This window comes from Enoplosus armatus, chromosome 24 (assembly GCF_043641665.1).
Source record: "Enoplosus armatus isolate fEnoArm2 chromosome 24, fEnoArm2.hap1, whole genome shotgun sequence".
NCBI classification, from domain to species: domain Eukaryota; kingdom Metazoa; phylum Chordata; class Actinopteri; order Centrarchiformes; family Enoplosidae; genus Enoplosus; species Enoplosus armatus.
The window spans coordinates 12,302,119-12,318,166 of record NC_092203.1 but is presented as its reverse complement, the minus strand read 5'-3'; the positions used below and the strand labels follow the sequence as shown (position 1 = coordinate 12,318,166).

Below are 16,048 nucleotides of genomic sequence, written 5' to 3'. Positions count from 1 at the left end.
CAGGTCGCATGGCATTAGTCAAAATAAAACAAGGGAATGCAGTGGATGGATATTCCCCAGAGCTCGGGACGGTCCTGACGTGGCGTCGCCGGGCTGCCCGTTGCTCTCTCAGGTGAGCAGATGGGACTTTGCTGTTGGGGATTTTTTTTCTCTTTGCTCTAATCCTATTTGTTAAGCTGCTGGAGTGGATGACTGTCAGAGCCTCGGCGCAACGGGTCAGTCTTTCTTAAAGGAAGTCAAACAAACAGGCAGAAAGACCAAGACTCAGGGTTCAAGTTTAAACAACAGATTAGAAAAACTAAATTACCACTCAGAATCAATATAAGAGACTTCAGGTATGATGGATGGGTTCCTACTGGGGCATTGCTACAGCTCCTCAATGGTTAATTTCCCATGATTCACCTGTGTAAGTGATGCTTTTAACAAGGTCTAAATCAGTAAATTTGTAAAACTGCAAGGTGCAAAAGAAAAACATTGAAATAAATCAAACAAAACGAAAGATCTTAATACAACACAACCATTCCACAGAAGCCCTGTACATGTATGTTATGTTCGAGTTAGTGTTGGAGTTTATTGTCTAATTGTCATTTATCCACATACCAAGTGTTTGATCAGAGCACTCCGGTAAAGCTGAAACGTATTCAGGTATACCTGAAGGTGTAATCACACATTTCTGACTATTAAGACCTTGAAATCTGTAAAATATACAACACCCTCTATACTCAGACCCTCAATTTAGAAGATATCCACAATAAAAGGTTAAAAAGAAGTGGAATACAAACATAGTCCCAAGTAAGTAATTACAACCAGCGAGCCCAGTTGGAGAAATCTTTGTTGGGCAGGAGATCCAGCAGGAATTCAACCGGAAATCAACTGGATTCCAGAATTGAGCCGGGATCACAGTCCGAGCTGACGAGTCGCTCCTCAGCCAGGTGGTCGTCATGGCCGACTGGTCACAGTGGATTACCTGAACACGACGCAGGTCACGTTATTACGCATTAAAAGGTCAAAGGTGATAGTGGAGCGCTGCCTCAAACCCCAATTTTTTAAATCAGTCAATCCCAAATAAATCATATAACAAATCATCTGTATATTACATATATATTATTCATATACATCATATGACAGGGTTAGGGTAGAAATGTTTCTGTTCAGATGTTACATAATCCAACTAACAAATATATAAATATAATTAGATCCTCAGTTCACACATACTGATCAGAAAACATGAACTAGTCACATCAGATCATGAAATTACAAACTGAACTGCTTCACTCAGTCGGTTTTCTATAATTACACGCGTCCTCGTCCAGACTGTGACCCCCCCCCCCCCCCCCCCCCCCGCTGCCTCACACAGTCAACAATGGCAGACTTGTTTTACTGGATAATGGGATTAACTTGGAACGCGAGGAGAGGAAACGGAGAGGACGGAAAATGGAAAACGAAAACACAACGATTCTTATTCTGCAATCGTCTCAAAATATTATTGACAAATACTGATGTTGCATCTGTAATTATAATTGTTTTATTTTTACGCACTGAAACTGTTGAAATTCTCCCTGTTTGACCGACAGAGATGGTTTTATTTTGAAGTCAGCCTCCAGCAGAGAATCAGGATCAGTTTTCCATCTTCAGGACTCAGATTGTTTTTGGGAAGCGGGATGGAGGCTTCATGGAGGCACTAAATCTGTCTAATCTTAACCTCCCATCGCTCAGATTAGACAAATCTACGGCCGCAAAACATGACCTCGTCACCGTCTACTACAACACCAGGGCCAGACAGGGCCAGATGAGGGGTCCTATGCTGTGACGAAAACTGAATGAAGTTTACTTTAAAAAAATAACTTCATAAAAATAGAAAGCTAAACGTTTGTTCATTTTTAGACTGAACATTTAAAACATAAAATAACATTTATAAGTTATAAAATAAGATTTCACACATTCTTAACATTTAACGTCTTTTTGCCACAGCTGATAATTATTTTACTGTGATGATTGCATTTTGCATATTTATGTGCTCTTTTATTTGATTTGTTTCTGGTCAGTTCAGTGTTAATATTTTTAATATTACATTTCTTAAATTGAATATTTTTAGAAATAGCTTATATGTTTGGTATGTATTGTATGAATATTGTTAAATGTATAAATAAACAAAATTGTATTGATGTATAGTATATTAGTAGACAGTCTGTGGGATAAATAAGATTTACGTACTTCTCATCCCGGTTGTTATTTGCACATATTAATGAATTCTTTACAGGTAATGTATTTGGATCTGTTTTTTTTACTGAACATTTACGTCTTATTGTTTGACGTGGTAACTTTTTACTTAGTAAAGCACTTTGTCGAAATAAATAAATGATTATCATTATAAAAAACAACAACTGACAGAAGTAACCAGTTCATCATGACGGGTGTTGTGGTTGTTTTGTCTTTAACCATTGAAGATCTCCATCAGCCTCTTACCCCTCCAGTCTTATCCAGTTCATGAGCTGTAAGCTGATTGGTCCTCAGCGAGGGGGCGCTCGGCTAAAGCCCCAAGATTACCGAACCGACCGACCATTCACGATCATAAGTTTCTTCCCCTTCCTTTCAAAGTAAGAGCCCCCTGACAACAGGGTCCACTCTGTGACTGAAGATTTAAAATTAAAAGAGAAATTAATTGATTGGCAGAAAGTTATTTATGTGCACAAAAAAACCCACTATAAATGGACAATGAAATACTTTTTGTTAGAAGTTTTATTATAGCAACATTTAAAGTTGTATATTAACAACGTAGAAAAAATATAAATAATTTATTGCACAGGTGAATTAACGGCTCGGTGTGTTTTATTTTTGGTCCTTGTGGTTTCAGTTTTCTTCGTTCTGGTTCTGGTGCATCCTCATTATCAGACTCCGGATCTCGTCGCGCTTCTGTCGCACTCGTTGCCGTGGAAACCAGTTGTCCAACCGTAACGGGAGGTCGAAGTGCACCACGGGGTTCTGGGGAGCCAATCAGAGAGATCGATTTAGCGTGAAGTCCGAAATGTGGTCGCAAAACCCAATTAAAATATGAAATGTCCCGTCACAACAACCTCCCTGCCATAAAGTAACACGCTGTCAGCAGGGTTCTAGTTTACATTTTAGAGCTTATCAACACTGATTTGCAATATTTCGATATATAATCCACATACTGTTTATTGTCCTTGGATGGAGCAGTGACCCAGTGACCCCCCCCCCCCCCCAAACAGTGTCATTCATATACAGCGTCGGGTGTCGGCACACCTGCAGGAAGCTCTCGGCGTACTGCAACAGGTACAGGCCACAATCGCTGCTGTTGTCCTGCTGAGGAACTCTGCAGTTGGAGCTCCGCATGTTGTCTGATGTGAACAGACGTGGCCCCCCCCTCCGGACCTCCCACTCCACCTGCAGGTAGCTGAAGACAACAGGAGGCATTAGAGGGAGAAACAACTTCTATTCAAATGTTACGCTAAGGAATCAATGACTTATCTGCAGTGTTTGTAAACGTATTTAGGTCAAAACTGCAATTATCAAAAAGAAGGAAGTTTGGTTTTGCTTCTTTTTCCACTAAAGTAGTTTATTATATCATATATCACCTGCTGGGGTCAACGTTGTTACCTGTTGCTTAGCACTCCGTACTTTACTCTGTGAGACACAGCTATGCAAACGTAAAATACAAACATCATTTCCTACCTGTTGTCCAGCAGCCAGCAAGTTATTGTCATGTGAACGCAATGTGAGCCAATCACAGCGTAACATGTTAAATTACAGAGTCACGTATAGAGCCAGAGTACGGAGACATACGGAGACACTAAGTAACGTACGGAGAGACACTAAAGTACGGAGACACTAAATAACGTACGGAGACACTAAGTAACTTATGGAGACACTAAGTAACGTACGGAGAGACACTAAAGTACGGAGACACTAAATAACGTACGGAGACACTAAGTAACTTATGGAGACACTAAGTAACATACAGGGACACTAAGTAACTTACGGAGACACTAAATAACGTACGGAGACACTAAGTAGCGTACAGAGACAAGTAACTAACGGAGTCCAGTAAAAAGCTAGCAAGTGGACCTTGAGTTGCGATGGCTTTTAATGAAAAACACTGATGTCTTCCACAACAGTCTGTCATTCAGACGGTTTCTTGTCCTCCACTGTCACAGAACCGAGACTCACTCTCTGAGCAGTCGGCAGACGTTCTCATGGTACGACAGCTTCAGTGAGTCCATGACGAGTATGCACGGCCTGGAAAGGACAAAGAAACCACTATGATAATAAACCTGCAAGGAGCGTCTGATCTGAGACGAGTCAAGTCAAAATGAATTAAAGACTCACCTCTTTAACACCGTGTCCCTCTGCCAGCCCTGCTGAGTGCACTCCTAAAAGCAAACAGAGAAACCTGAACTTCATGTTACATAAAAAACACCTGCTGGGGCTCAATCAACTGGACCAAAGACCCATTTCATGTTTGAGTGTTTACCGGTGGCTGCTGTGGTCTCAGACCCTCGGATGGTTTTCCTGCAGCTCGTTCTGATCCGCCTGAGACAACAAAACAACGTCAGCTCTGAAATCTCTACTTTAACACCTTCTGCTTGATCCAGTTTCACCACATTGTCTTTTACACTGTGAAACACAACGACGAACAGACGACATCTACAGACATGATGGCTGAAGTATTCAGAGAAATGGGCAAAACGGAAATATTACTTTAGATGGGTTATCTACGAGATGATATTTTCACAGTTTCCTTTATTTTTAAGCTTGTTTATCGACTACAAAGATAAAAAGTGACAAAATAAGACAGATATTTATGTCTGGAACATTTAATCCTTTCATTTTTGGTGTGAATTGTTGTCCCACAAACTGCTGCCAGAGCCCCAAATACCCCAAAAACTGACCCTGAAAGATGTCAAACAACACAAACGCGTCTGTTGTGAAACATCACCTGTTGAGACCCGTTGAAAGTCCTCATACTGAACTTCCTCAAGACCGGGGAAGCAAACCACCACCATGTACCAGTGAGCTCTACCAACAGACAAAACACAAATAACACATTTCATGTTTGGCGTCATGTCAGCACTGATTCTGATACTTCAGCCACAAACGCTGATCTTTACCGTCAAAGCCCCCCTGAAAAGGAAAGAATTATGAACCACTGGGAGACTTTTAATGTGAAACATCAGCAGGAAATGTTGACGGTGGCTCATCAGCGATCCAAAAAGACGTAGAAGCGACTGATCAAGATGGTTAGTTGGTTTTGCGGCGCTATAGCGTTTTAGGAATTTGAACTAAGTCGTAAAAAGTAATCTGAAAAACTGATGAAGGTATTTTCTGTGAAGGACGTGAGGTCTCCTGACTTGGGAAGTTGAGTCAAACAGTAATGAGAGTGCAGAGAGCAGCAGGTCTGCTAGAGTCATTGAGAGGACTCAGAAATGATTCAGCAGAGGTGACTTGAGTCAGTCAGTCTGTTACCCAGTTGGCAGGTGGACACCGTGATGAGGTGCAAGAGTTTTTACTCAAATGTCCCAAAAGAGGTCAAAACTCCAAACTGGCGTCTTTAAATCTAGGACACAGAGCTGAGGTCAGTTCAGAGAGACCCTTTAAAGCATTTCTATGACATGAAGCTTCAGAGCCAATCATCTAGAAGATAACACGTTTCCTTACTCTTGATTGACAGGCACAAACAGGAAGTCTTTGGTGAAGATGTCGACGTGGCGGGTCCACGTCTTTACCCTCTGATGCCTCATGTGACGGTCGCTGAAAAAACACAGAAACAAGGGTTTATCAATAAGTCTGATCAGATAGTCGATTCATTGTCTTCTGAAGCTAAAGCTGCCGAAACTTTCTGGGTCCAGCTTCTCAAATGTGAATATTTGCTTCATCTTGATGACCCGTTTCACAGTTGGCCGACATCTCGAAGAACAAACCGCGAAGTCAGAAAAGAACAACAGAAAGCTGCAGCACCACAATCAAGATCACAGAGAGTTTTCAAGCTTTAATGAGGTCGTCCCGTTCTTACGGGACAGAGGGAGCGGCGTCCTCGCCGGCGGCCCGCCGTCTGCTCAGCTGTTTGTAGAAGAAACTGCTGAAGACGTGACTCCTCTCGGCCACTGAGCCCCCGACTCCCTCAAGGAGGAGATACCTGCAGGAAGAGGAGACGATTCAGGATGCTGACCCCTGCTGCTGACTGACAGGAGCTACAACAACGTTTACTGACTTGAGGTAGAAGTCGATGATGACGTCGTTGAGGAACTCGCCGCCGCCCAGACAGGCCAGGTCCTCCTTTGCCACCGTGATCCGGCCTTTACAGGGCGCCGCCGGATACTGGATCAACCTGAAGACCACGTACAGATGATTCAGTCAGAAAACTCAGACCCTTCCATTTGTCATGCTCCTGGGGCTCCACCAGACCACCAGTAAAAACTTTTATTAAACTTTGATTATTTCAGCTCTGGTTATTCAGTCTTCAGTCAACCTGCTTCAGGTTTGACTGGTTTTACCTGGTGGGAAGCTGCTGCAGACCAGAAGAGCTCAGGCTGGACTTCTTATTTCTCTGGTTGCTTCTCAACTGAAATAGACGGATTTGTTTTAAAAAAACATTTTGATGTGTGTGTGAACTTTTTGTGACCAACTCACACTGAACCTCCTCCAGGAGTCACCTCATCAGCTCTGAGCCGCCGGCGCCGCCAGCTAACGGCTAACAGGCTCATAAAAAGGACGAGAAAGGATTAGATATCACTGCAGGAGAGAGGGGAAAGAGGGAGGAAGCAGAGGCTGGAAGGAAAGGAGGTAGGAGACACAGAAGACGAGACAAGAAAAGGAAGCAGAGGAGGTGAAGGAGTCCAAAAAGACAAGGAAGGAGGAAAAAAGGAGTCTTACCGCAGAGTGTCCCAGCAGTCCGAGGAGGTGCTGGTCAACAGGAGGAGGACAGCTGTGGAGGAGCAGCAGCCCGTCGGTCCACTCCAGAGGGGAGGTCGGCCCGCCAGAGGAGGAGCAGCCCTTCCTGTACTCCTCCATGTCCAGGATGGAGGCCAGCAGGGCGGCCTGGAGCTCCTGCAGCTGCTCCTTCAACACCAGCAGGAGGAAGGAGCACAATGGGCCTGAAGAACCAGGAGAACAAAACAGAACTCAGAGGTGGCATTCATGTTCTTCAGAAATTTAAGAAACTGGTCCAGTTTAACCAGTCTATGGATCTGCTGGTCCGGTTGGACCAGTCTGTGGACATAGTGGCCCAGTTGGCTCAGCATGTGGACATGTTGCTGTTCATTGGCCCAGTTTGACCAATTTGCCCGGTTGAGAGAAACATGGTGAGCACGTCTCTGCTGTCTCTGAGCTGAAACCTGGACGTGGTTCCATCCTCAGGACTCTTTGGCAGCGATCAATGTTTTCCCCGTTCGGATGATTTCAGAGCCGAAATCAATCCCTGTGGGCGAACACAAAATCCGCCCTCCAACTCGCTGTGATTGGCCGCTGGCGCAGGAGAAGCCACCTGATTGGCTGTTTGGTTCCTGCCCAGCGCTGGAGGGCTGCAGAAGTTGTCAAAAGTTAATTTTCCATGAGCTTCACAGCTCCAGTCAAGCTTTCATTCAGAAAATCCTCATTTTTGGACAGCAGGGTACATGCTGCTCCAGAGATGGTCTGTGTGAGAGGATGCATCACTACATGGTGAAAACACAGGCCAGCTTCTAACCTGTCAACGCCTGGACTGTGGGTGCAGTTTACTTTCAAATATATCTGCTGTTCAAGTGCTGACGTAATGTTTTTATTTTACTACATTTTTAAATGTAATTCTGTCCTTATGTTGTGAAAGTCAGTGTCTAAAGTCCAAACAACACTACTTTTAGGTTTTCCTGTGTTGTGGTTCACAGTGAGAGCTCTCTATGGTTTCACTGCTCTCTCAAAAACAAACTGAGTGGAAACTGTGCAATGATGGAAACTACATGAAGTTTTTCTGACTGTGCCAACGTATTATCTGTTGACACATCAGTGTGTGCAGGACAAACACAGCAGAAACTGAAGTGTGTTTGCAGCTGAAAATGCTTAGTTTCAGTGTAACACGTTGAGTTTTGCAATAAGTGCTGAAAGAAGTTGAAACGACAGTTTGTGTGTAGGCGCTGAGGTGTTAGCTGAAGTTGAAGCACTGAAAAAAGTTGAAAAGTAAAAGGAAAGTGAGGTCCTGTAAAAACTGAAGGACACTGAAGTGACAAATAAGTTGGGAGAGTTGAAACGGGCTGAATTTTAAGCACAGAAAGAGTTAAAGTAAAAATAATGAAGAGTTGAAGTGTCACCTGCAGTGGCGGTGGAGGTCTGGATGGCGGACAGCTCCATCTGCAGCAGGTTGGCCTGCACATCAGTCACCCACAGAAAAAGCAGCGAGGGGGCGGGACCTTTCCAACCAGCCAGCAGAGCCCCGCCCTGGGCCACGCCCCCATCCCAAACACCGTAACCCCGAACCTGAGACGCCACCACGGTGACCTCCCCCTCCTCAACTCCTGACAGAGACAGAGAGGCATTAACAATACATTTTTAATTTACATTTTTACCTAATGTCGACATATGCGATGCCGATCCATTTAGTTTGTTTTTTGTGATTTCATCATTAGATTATATCACATCAGGGCCACTGTTAAAAGAACAAATCTCTATATTTTGTGAAATAAGGTTGAAATGTTGAGAAATGAGAAAAAAGTCATAATATTACAAGAAAAGGTCGTATGTCGTGTGTTGTTACCTTTCAGAGGAATAGTGATGCCATTTTCAGTGATCTGAACAGAAAAAAGGGAAAAATTAAAACTGTAGAAGGAAGGAAAATGATTGACAGAAGAAGATGCAACTTACTTCAGTTACACAAAATCATCAACTTCTTTTCTTTAATATTTGCTTGTTTTTTGTAAAAAACTGGACACTTTTACCTTTTCAGACTTGTAGAAATGATTATCTAAGGAAGATGCCTCTTTGGTTGAAATACTCAGACAGGTGTGATGTGCAAATATGGAAGATTTAAAATGCCTAACTAAAAATAAAACAAGGAAATAAAGTAAAATACAATCCACATTGTTATCTGCATTTCCTTTTTTTTTTTTAAGGTTAAACGTTGGAGACCAGGTTCAGTCAGAGATCACTGAAATCTAAAGGGTTTCTCAGCCTGAAGGTAGTCAGCTAAAAATATAAAAATACATTTCACCCTCTTTGTAGAGTTGCTCAGATTCTCTATATGTGGTCCGTTGACATGCTGACCTACTGACCTCCTGGTTTTTACGGTGCTCTAACTGAACCTGGCGCTCCTCCATCAGACCTCATGTCTTCATTGCTCGTTAAAACCTGAAATCTCAGCGGTTTACAGCCTCGGCGGGGACTTTCTCTGCCCTCCGGCCACAAAGAGAACCAAGCTGTTACACCAAACTTTGACATTGCTTCCCACTTCATCACCTCCGCCAAGTCTGGGATGGGGGCTTTCTGGTGCCGTTGCCATGACAGAGGTTTGGTGTTTTATGCCAAACTGAATTAGGTGTTTTCTGATGGGACTCTTGAACAAGTCTGAGTTGATCCAAAGTTCTGGTTCATACTCAACTTGTTGAACTTTTATTCATACTTCTTTTTCTATTATAAGAGTACAGATTTTGATATACACACACACACACACACACACACACTAAAACAGACTGCCGTACTGAAAGCACCACATTAACATGTAACGATTTAAAAGGCTGCTTCCGAACAGCTGCCCGTGATGAGAGACTAGCCATCTGACAAGAAACGAACGGTTAACATGTTTAATGAGTCATTGATTTTTCATTTATCAATCAAAATCTCAGGCTCTGGTTGCAGCTCCTCAAACGTGAGGATTTGCTGTTTTTCTCTGTTTTATTTCACAGCAAATTGAACATCTCTGGGTTGTGGACCGTTACTAAAGTGAGAACAAGCACTCGACTGTGTGTGGGATCCTCTGGTTTCTTCACACTTTTATAGGCTAAATTATCAGGCAGTCCTAATTTGATTTTATAAGTAAATAAAAATCAAACTACAGTCCCTAAAATAGTTTTAAAACACTTGGGAGTCTTTTGTTGGATGTTTTAAACCAACATTACGCAGAGTTAAAGCACCAGTGGCTCCAGATTTCTACATCTGGTTGAACTTCTGGTCACTTTCACCTGGACTCACCATCATCTTCTCGTTGGCGTTGGCGTGCGTCAGGCCGGCATGAAAAGACATGAAGTCCAGCTGCAGGAACGAAGGCGGCGGCGGCGGCTTAAACCCGTCTGTTTCACCTTTAGAAGAACAAGCCTGTCGAGCCTGTCAGACAACGCGCAGGTACACAGTCAGCACAAAGGTATACACATAGGTATACACATAGGTATACACACAGGTACACACAGGTACACAGTCAAGGTACACAGTCAATACACACAGGTACACAGTCAACACATTTTGATTTGAATCTGCTCTTCAGATTTGAATATTTCTTGATTAATATTTTTGAATATTTCTTGATTGTATCATTTCCCCCTGGGGATCAATAAAGTATTTCTGATTCTGATAAACGTTTCAGTCGATGTTCAGACGTTGAATAAAAGTAAAGATTCATGAAACTGAAAACACTGGCTGATCTTCGAAGTAGTAAAATACGTCAGGGAAGTCAACATGAGATTCTGGAAACTAGACTGTTTGTGATCTTTAAACAGAAAAGAGATCTGGGTCACTTTCAGCTGGACACAGGACAAAAACCTCTTTCTGTTAGACTTGCAGCTGGTTTGAGGACCAGCGTCAGTAAACACAACAACAAACACTCAACAGTCCATTCAGATCCAATTTGGAGTCCCACCGGGGGTCTGACGATTGTTTACAGGCCTGCAAACCCACAAACAAACTACATGACTCACTTCAACCTCGAACATGCAACAGAGTCCTCAAAGAGAGACCTGAAACCCAAACTGGGTCAGTCCTCCAGTCCTAAACGGGCTGAGATGAACTGGAAACCAGTTTCAGATGAGATCTGTATTTGAGATCAGAACTTTAGATCTTATTCATCTTGATACTATCTATGATGCATCAGTTCACATGAGTCCACCAGATGAAGGCTTTGTGGTAGGAGGCAGCTCCAGGTGGACTAAATTAAACCCTGCTGTCTGAGGAATGACCCGGCTGACTTTATCTTGAAGTCTTCGTGCTCTGAATGAAATCTGTGTCTTTGTTTCAGATACAAACTGTTATTACAGATGTCAAAGTCAAACTGGTCCTTCACTCCACGAGATACTGGCTCTGCTTCAACTCCTTCAAAACACCAACAGGATCATCCTGGTTCACTACAACTTTGGTCTTGTTTTTGTAGTTCTGTCCTTCCTGCCTATTATAATAACTTATGAAGATCTGGAAACACGATGACACGACTAAAAACAAAGCAGCTGAACCACAAGATGGGACATCGACAAGATATCAGTCAAAAGTTCTGCACTGGGCTAAAACTGATACCTGGACCCGGGCCATACCCATGTGTTTCATCTTGTGACCCCTTGTAGGTCCCGGACCTCAGGTTAGGAACGACTGCTCAGTTTTGTTGTGGTCTTCCTTGTCTTGTTTGTCTCAGATGACTCTCTTACCTGTACCTGCTCCGAGTTTCCTGGACGAGATTCCTCCATCCGGCTGCTGCTTTGTAACATCCTCTTTCTTCCATCTGCATCGTCCTCCTCTTCCTCTTCACTCGACAGCACGACTGAAGGAGGAGAGAGGATCATAAATAAACTTCATTATTTATCAAATGGCTCGTCCTTAGACCTGCAGAGTATCAACACCACCTAAAGACACTTGACCCGTCTCAGACAGTATTAAAGGAGGACTGAACCCGGTCGTGGGGTCATCAGGTCACACTCACTGGGTTCTGTCGTAGTCTGTTTGGGTTTCCTCAGTCGGAGCTGCAGGACGGCCGATCTGTTCGACGTCTTCCTCTCTCTGAACTCCCTCAGATCGTCCCTCAGGTTGATGTTTCTGGCAGCGAGCCATGATTTCCTGTCAAGACTCCGCCTCCTGTCGGGAATCGTCCTTGGCGACAGGGTTGCCGAGGAGACAGAGGATCTGCGGACGTCTTTGGGAAGAGATTTATCTGTTGAGGGTTTGGTTCTGGTTCTGGACGGAGACACATAGTCATCTTCTGACGTCTGATCTGAACCGGAGAGAGACGAGTTCTTCTTCTGCTGCTGCTGCTTTAAAGATTCAGCAGAGCTTCCTGTGTTGCTCTGACAAACAAACAAACATCATCAGGTTAAAAGAACATATTCTGTCACTTCTAAAACTGGGAGATGCTCCAAAGACTTTCCATGAAACTGTGACTTTATTCTCAAAACATTCTGACTTTTTTTATCATGAATTACGACTTTATTTCATTAAAGTACAACATAACCTTTGACCTTTACCTTCCCCTCCGCAGCGTCCCACCTCGTCACGTCCCTGCCGGACTCGACTCTCCTCCACGCTCTCTCTCCTGCTGGCGAAGAACTCAAACTCCCAGCGTGCTCCTCACCTCGCAGCTCTGCCAGAGAGTCCAGCGACTCCACAGAGATGCTTTTAGTTGGCAGGGACGAACCTGGAGGTAAAAATATTCACAGGTTCAGGATTAAGAAGAATTACTGAGCTTTTATACAGATTATTATTGAATTGTGAAAGCGGCATTTAAAACGTCTCGAGTTATGAAGCTACTTTAACCTAATGACGTCAAAAATCACACTCCTTTAGAGTCATAACTCAGTCAATTCTGAACAGACGTGAAACACGTTTTTAGATTCAGTGTGACTTTCAGGAGATCATCATCTCTGATGTCCATCATGAATAATAAACCTCCAGAAATCAGAGAAGAAAGACGCTGCAGAACCTGCCTGAGAATCCTCCTGTTTTTAACTTTCCTTCAGTGTCTCAGTGATCAGTGGTAGTTGTCTGTTCATCCATGAGGACAGTGCAGACAGGAGCTGCTAACAGCTGCTTTTAATGGAGACCATGTGACTAAATAAATGACAAATGTAGGCTAAAAATGAGGCTTAAGTTGGTATTTTATCGATGACTCTAACAATCAATATGATTTTAGCACTAAAGCAAAACATATCTGAAAAACAAATCTTCCTCAGAGCACTGATGAAGCTGCAGTTTGAGAAAATAACAGAAATGTTACCACTGAGGTCACTTTTCTTCTTCTGTGGTGGAGACAGAAGCCCTGAAGTCACATCAGGCGGCAGCAGTCGGTCTGACGCTCTCTTAGGACGCCACCTGGTGGATAAAACACGGAACAGAAGGTTGGTAAAAATACAATTCACTGCACAGATCTGCATTGAAAATACAGTCGAGTTAACATCTTTGTAGATGTAGAGTCACTGATGTGAAAACAGATGGGTGGACTTCAACAGCCGGTTAAACTCAGGTCTCAAAACCAGCTGGGAAACATTTTGGTGTTATTTTAGTTTTTAATGCTGACAGACTATGTTGGCAGGAAAAGACTTTGATCCATTTTGGATCCGGCGACCTTCTGACATCAAAAATGTGCTGCGTCAGATTATCGTGAACTCACCCGTTTGAGAAACAGCCCGAGGACGACTCTGCTCTCTGCCCAGGCTGTGATTGGTGGCCCCAGCCTCCTGGCGCTCTGTGATTGGCTGTTGATGCTCCTCTGTTTGGGCTGTTGAGTCCCAGAAGCGTTTTGACCACGTCCCTGAAAATAGGCTTACAGGGAGCGCTGAACGGGAAAAAAAACAGTTCAGTTTCACATTCATTTTAGGAGCTTTACATTTTGACTGTGCTGTTATGGAGACTGCAGTCTGTAGGAGGCGTTTTACAAACCTCTGTCTGTTCGCTGAGGAGCTGAGTGCGTTCCCTGCATGCATCCTGTCAGCTCCGCCTCTGCTGGACTGATCCCTATAACTCTGTTCAGACAAAAAAAAACAGACTGAAGATCAAAAACTGAGGGTACTAAACTAGATTTACCACCTTTATACACGGAGCAGGTACCAGACCTTTAAAAAATCCATTAGAACACCTTCAACGTGTCTGGCTGATGAGTAATACCACCTTAAAGGACCCAACAGTTCAGATATGCCACCTCAAGATAGGCTGACAGATTGCAATACCACAAAAATTTGGATACCTGTAGAAATGTTAACAGATTAGTAATACCTCCGTAAACTCAGGGGCGGAGCTCTGGAGGCGGGACAGCGGTGACTGCATGTGCAGTGGGGCGGAGTCAGAACCTGCTGGCTGTTTCTTCTTGGGGATTTTGAAGGGGGACGCCATGCTGACGACACAAAACAAACAAACTCAGGCCAGACCTCTAACACAAAATACATAAAACTACAGCAACAATCCCACCTGACTGCTGTTTGGAGATCATGCATTATGAGGAGGTTCCCATACCAAACTCCATTCTGTAATGAGGTTTTTAAATGCAATTTTCATAAAACATGATTCTGATTACAAACTACCAGGCCAAAGTTTGATCTAAATAAAAGCATGTGACATTTCGACAGACAGCACCTTTAAAGGCATCTAAACATAAACAAAGAACACATTGGTAGAAGAAGCAAATCTTAAAATGGTAGTGGTTTTAATCCACAGAAACTGACCTTGATCAGTCAAACAATCTACTTAACGAGTGCTACAGTAGACCTCCATATCAGAAATAACAATAACTTTCTTTAAGAAAGAAAGACCACAAAAGACACTACGGTATCAATCAGTTTTCTGTGCTTGGTAAACTAATTAAGGAATATTAATAACACTGTTGTCCTCAACCATACACCTAGATGAAAAATGTGCCCTCAAAATAAGGCTGCCAGGTCATCTTTTTAATCAGACATTTTGTAAATGATGTTCTGGATGGCAGTTTAAGTGCCTTGCTTAAAGGCTCTTGGAGCTTAAGAATTGAACCTGAGAGCTTTTAATTAATTCAGGGTATTATTTCATTTAACAGGATATATATGAAATTACTGGAAAAGTCATATCTGGCTGCTAATGGGAAATTCTTTCACATGAAAAGGTCGACCTCCCAAACTTCATTCAAAAACATGGTGTTTTTCAACGCAGCGTCACACGATCAAATAAAACAAAACTACTCTTTCAGAACCGTCACGAGTTTTTCTTTGATTTAGGTTTAGGCTGAAGTACACCAAAACAAGAAAAGATAAAAATAAATCTTACTTTTTTTTCTCACCCTAACCCACCCACAACGTTAGCTACAGGCGCTAGCTAGCTGGGAGTGCCAACCATTTATTAAAGTACATATTTCTGCTGTGTACTGTATACTCAGATGATAAATTGTGTGCCGAATTTACCAGAATATCCTAGCAATTCAGCAAAAACATTTACTTACATTCTACCGGGTATGTGAGTTTTATTTAAGCAGTAAAATATTAAATGGCAGTTTTTCTTATCGGGAATCACGCTGAAGGTGCATTGATCAGTTTCATCTCAAGATTCCTCTACTCTGGCCTCAGGCAAAGCCCACCGAGTTATAACATCTTTAAGTTCAGTGTTAATATAAAATGAGTTAATTGTCGTGTTGCTATCAGAAAGCTAAAGCAGCTCTCAGGCTTAAAATTTACTAACCTAGCGGCAGCTGGTGGAGCCACCTAAGCTGCTAACTCGCAAGCTAGCCAGTTAGCCTGTGAGCTAAGTTAGCTGCTGGCTGACTTGTTGTTGTAGTTAAATGTTCGTAAACTCTCCGGCCGGTTCATGTGGTCGGGAGGATGTGCTGTCCGGTTGGTAGAAAAAAAAAACAATTTTAAAGACACATTTCTATCAGCTGCCGGTCCGAGCAGAAGCTGCTTTCCTCCAAAGACTCAGCAGCACAACAGCGACATGACAACATCCACTACGTACACTGGCGTAGCGAATTGTGGCTCTACGCGATTACGTCATTGAGAAAACATACCTTTTTATTGCTTCTCGTTCTTTGTTTGCTTTATTGAAAACCACATCTTTACAAGACACAGAGGCAGTGATCGTGTAATATATAACTAATCAATAAAAACAACACAAATACATCAAGATAAACATGAATCAA

At 42.9% G+C, this 16,048-nt stretch overlaps 1 protein-coding gene across 1 annotated transcript; it reads right to left on the bottom strand.

The window, feature by feature from the left end:
* Positions 1 to 2,730: 2,730 nt before the first annotated feature.
* Positions 2,731 to 15,752, bottom strand: senp7b (SUMO specific peptidase 7b). Its single transcript, XM_070930480.1, has 22 exons — positions 15,592 to 15,752; positions 14,164 to 14,281; positions 13,831 to 13,913; positions 13,562 to 13,726; positions 13,169 to 13,263; positions 12,420 to 12,589; positions 11,882 to 12,242; positions 11,610 to 11,722; positions 10,174 to 10,305; positions 8,744 to 8,777; positions 8,301 to 8,504; positions 6,892 to 7,112; positions 6,513 to 6,580; positions 6,230 to 6,346; positions 6,032 to 6,154; positions 5,677 to 5,769; positions 4,958 to 5,037; positions 4,493 to 4,551; positions 4,348 to 4,391; positions 4,189 to 4,257; positions 3,265 to 3,415; positions 2,731 to 2,982 (listed from the first exon to the last, which is right to left on the bottom strand). Exons 2-22 carry the CDS (start codon positions 14,278 to 14,280, stop codon positions 2,851 to 2,853), a joined length of 2,631 nt encoding a protein of 876 aa, XP_070786581.1. The 5' UTR covers position 14,281; positions 15,592 to 15,752; the 3' UTR covers positions 2,731 to 2,850.
* Between the last annotated feature and the right edge of the window lie 296 nt (positions 15,753 to 16,048).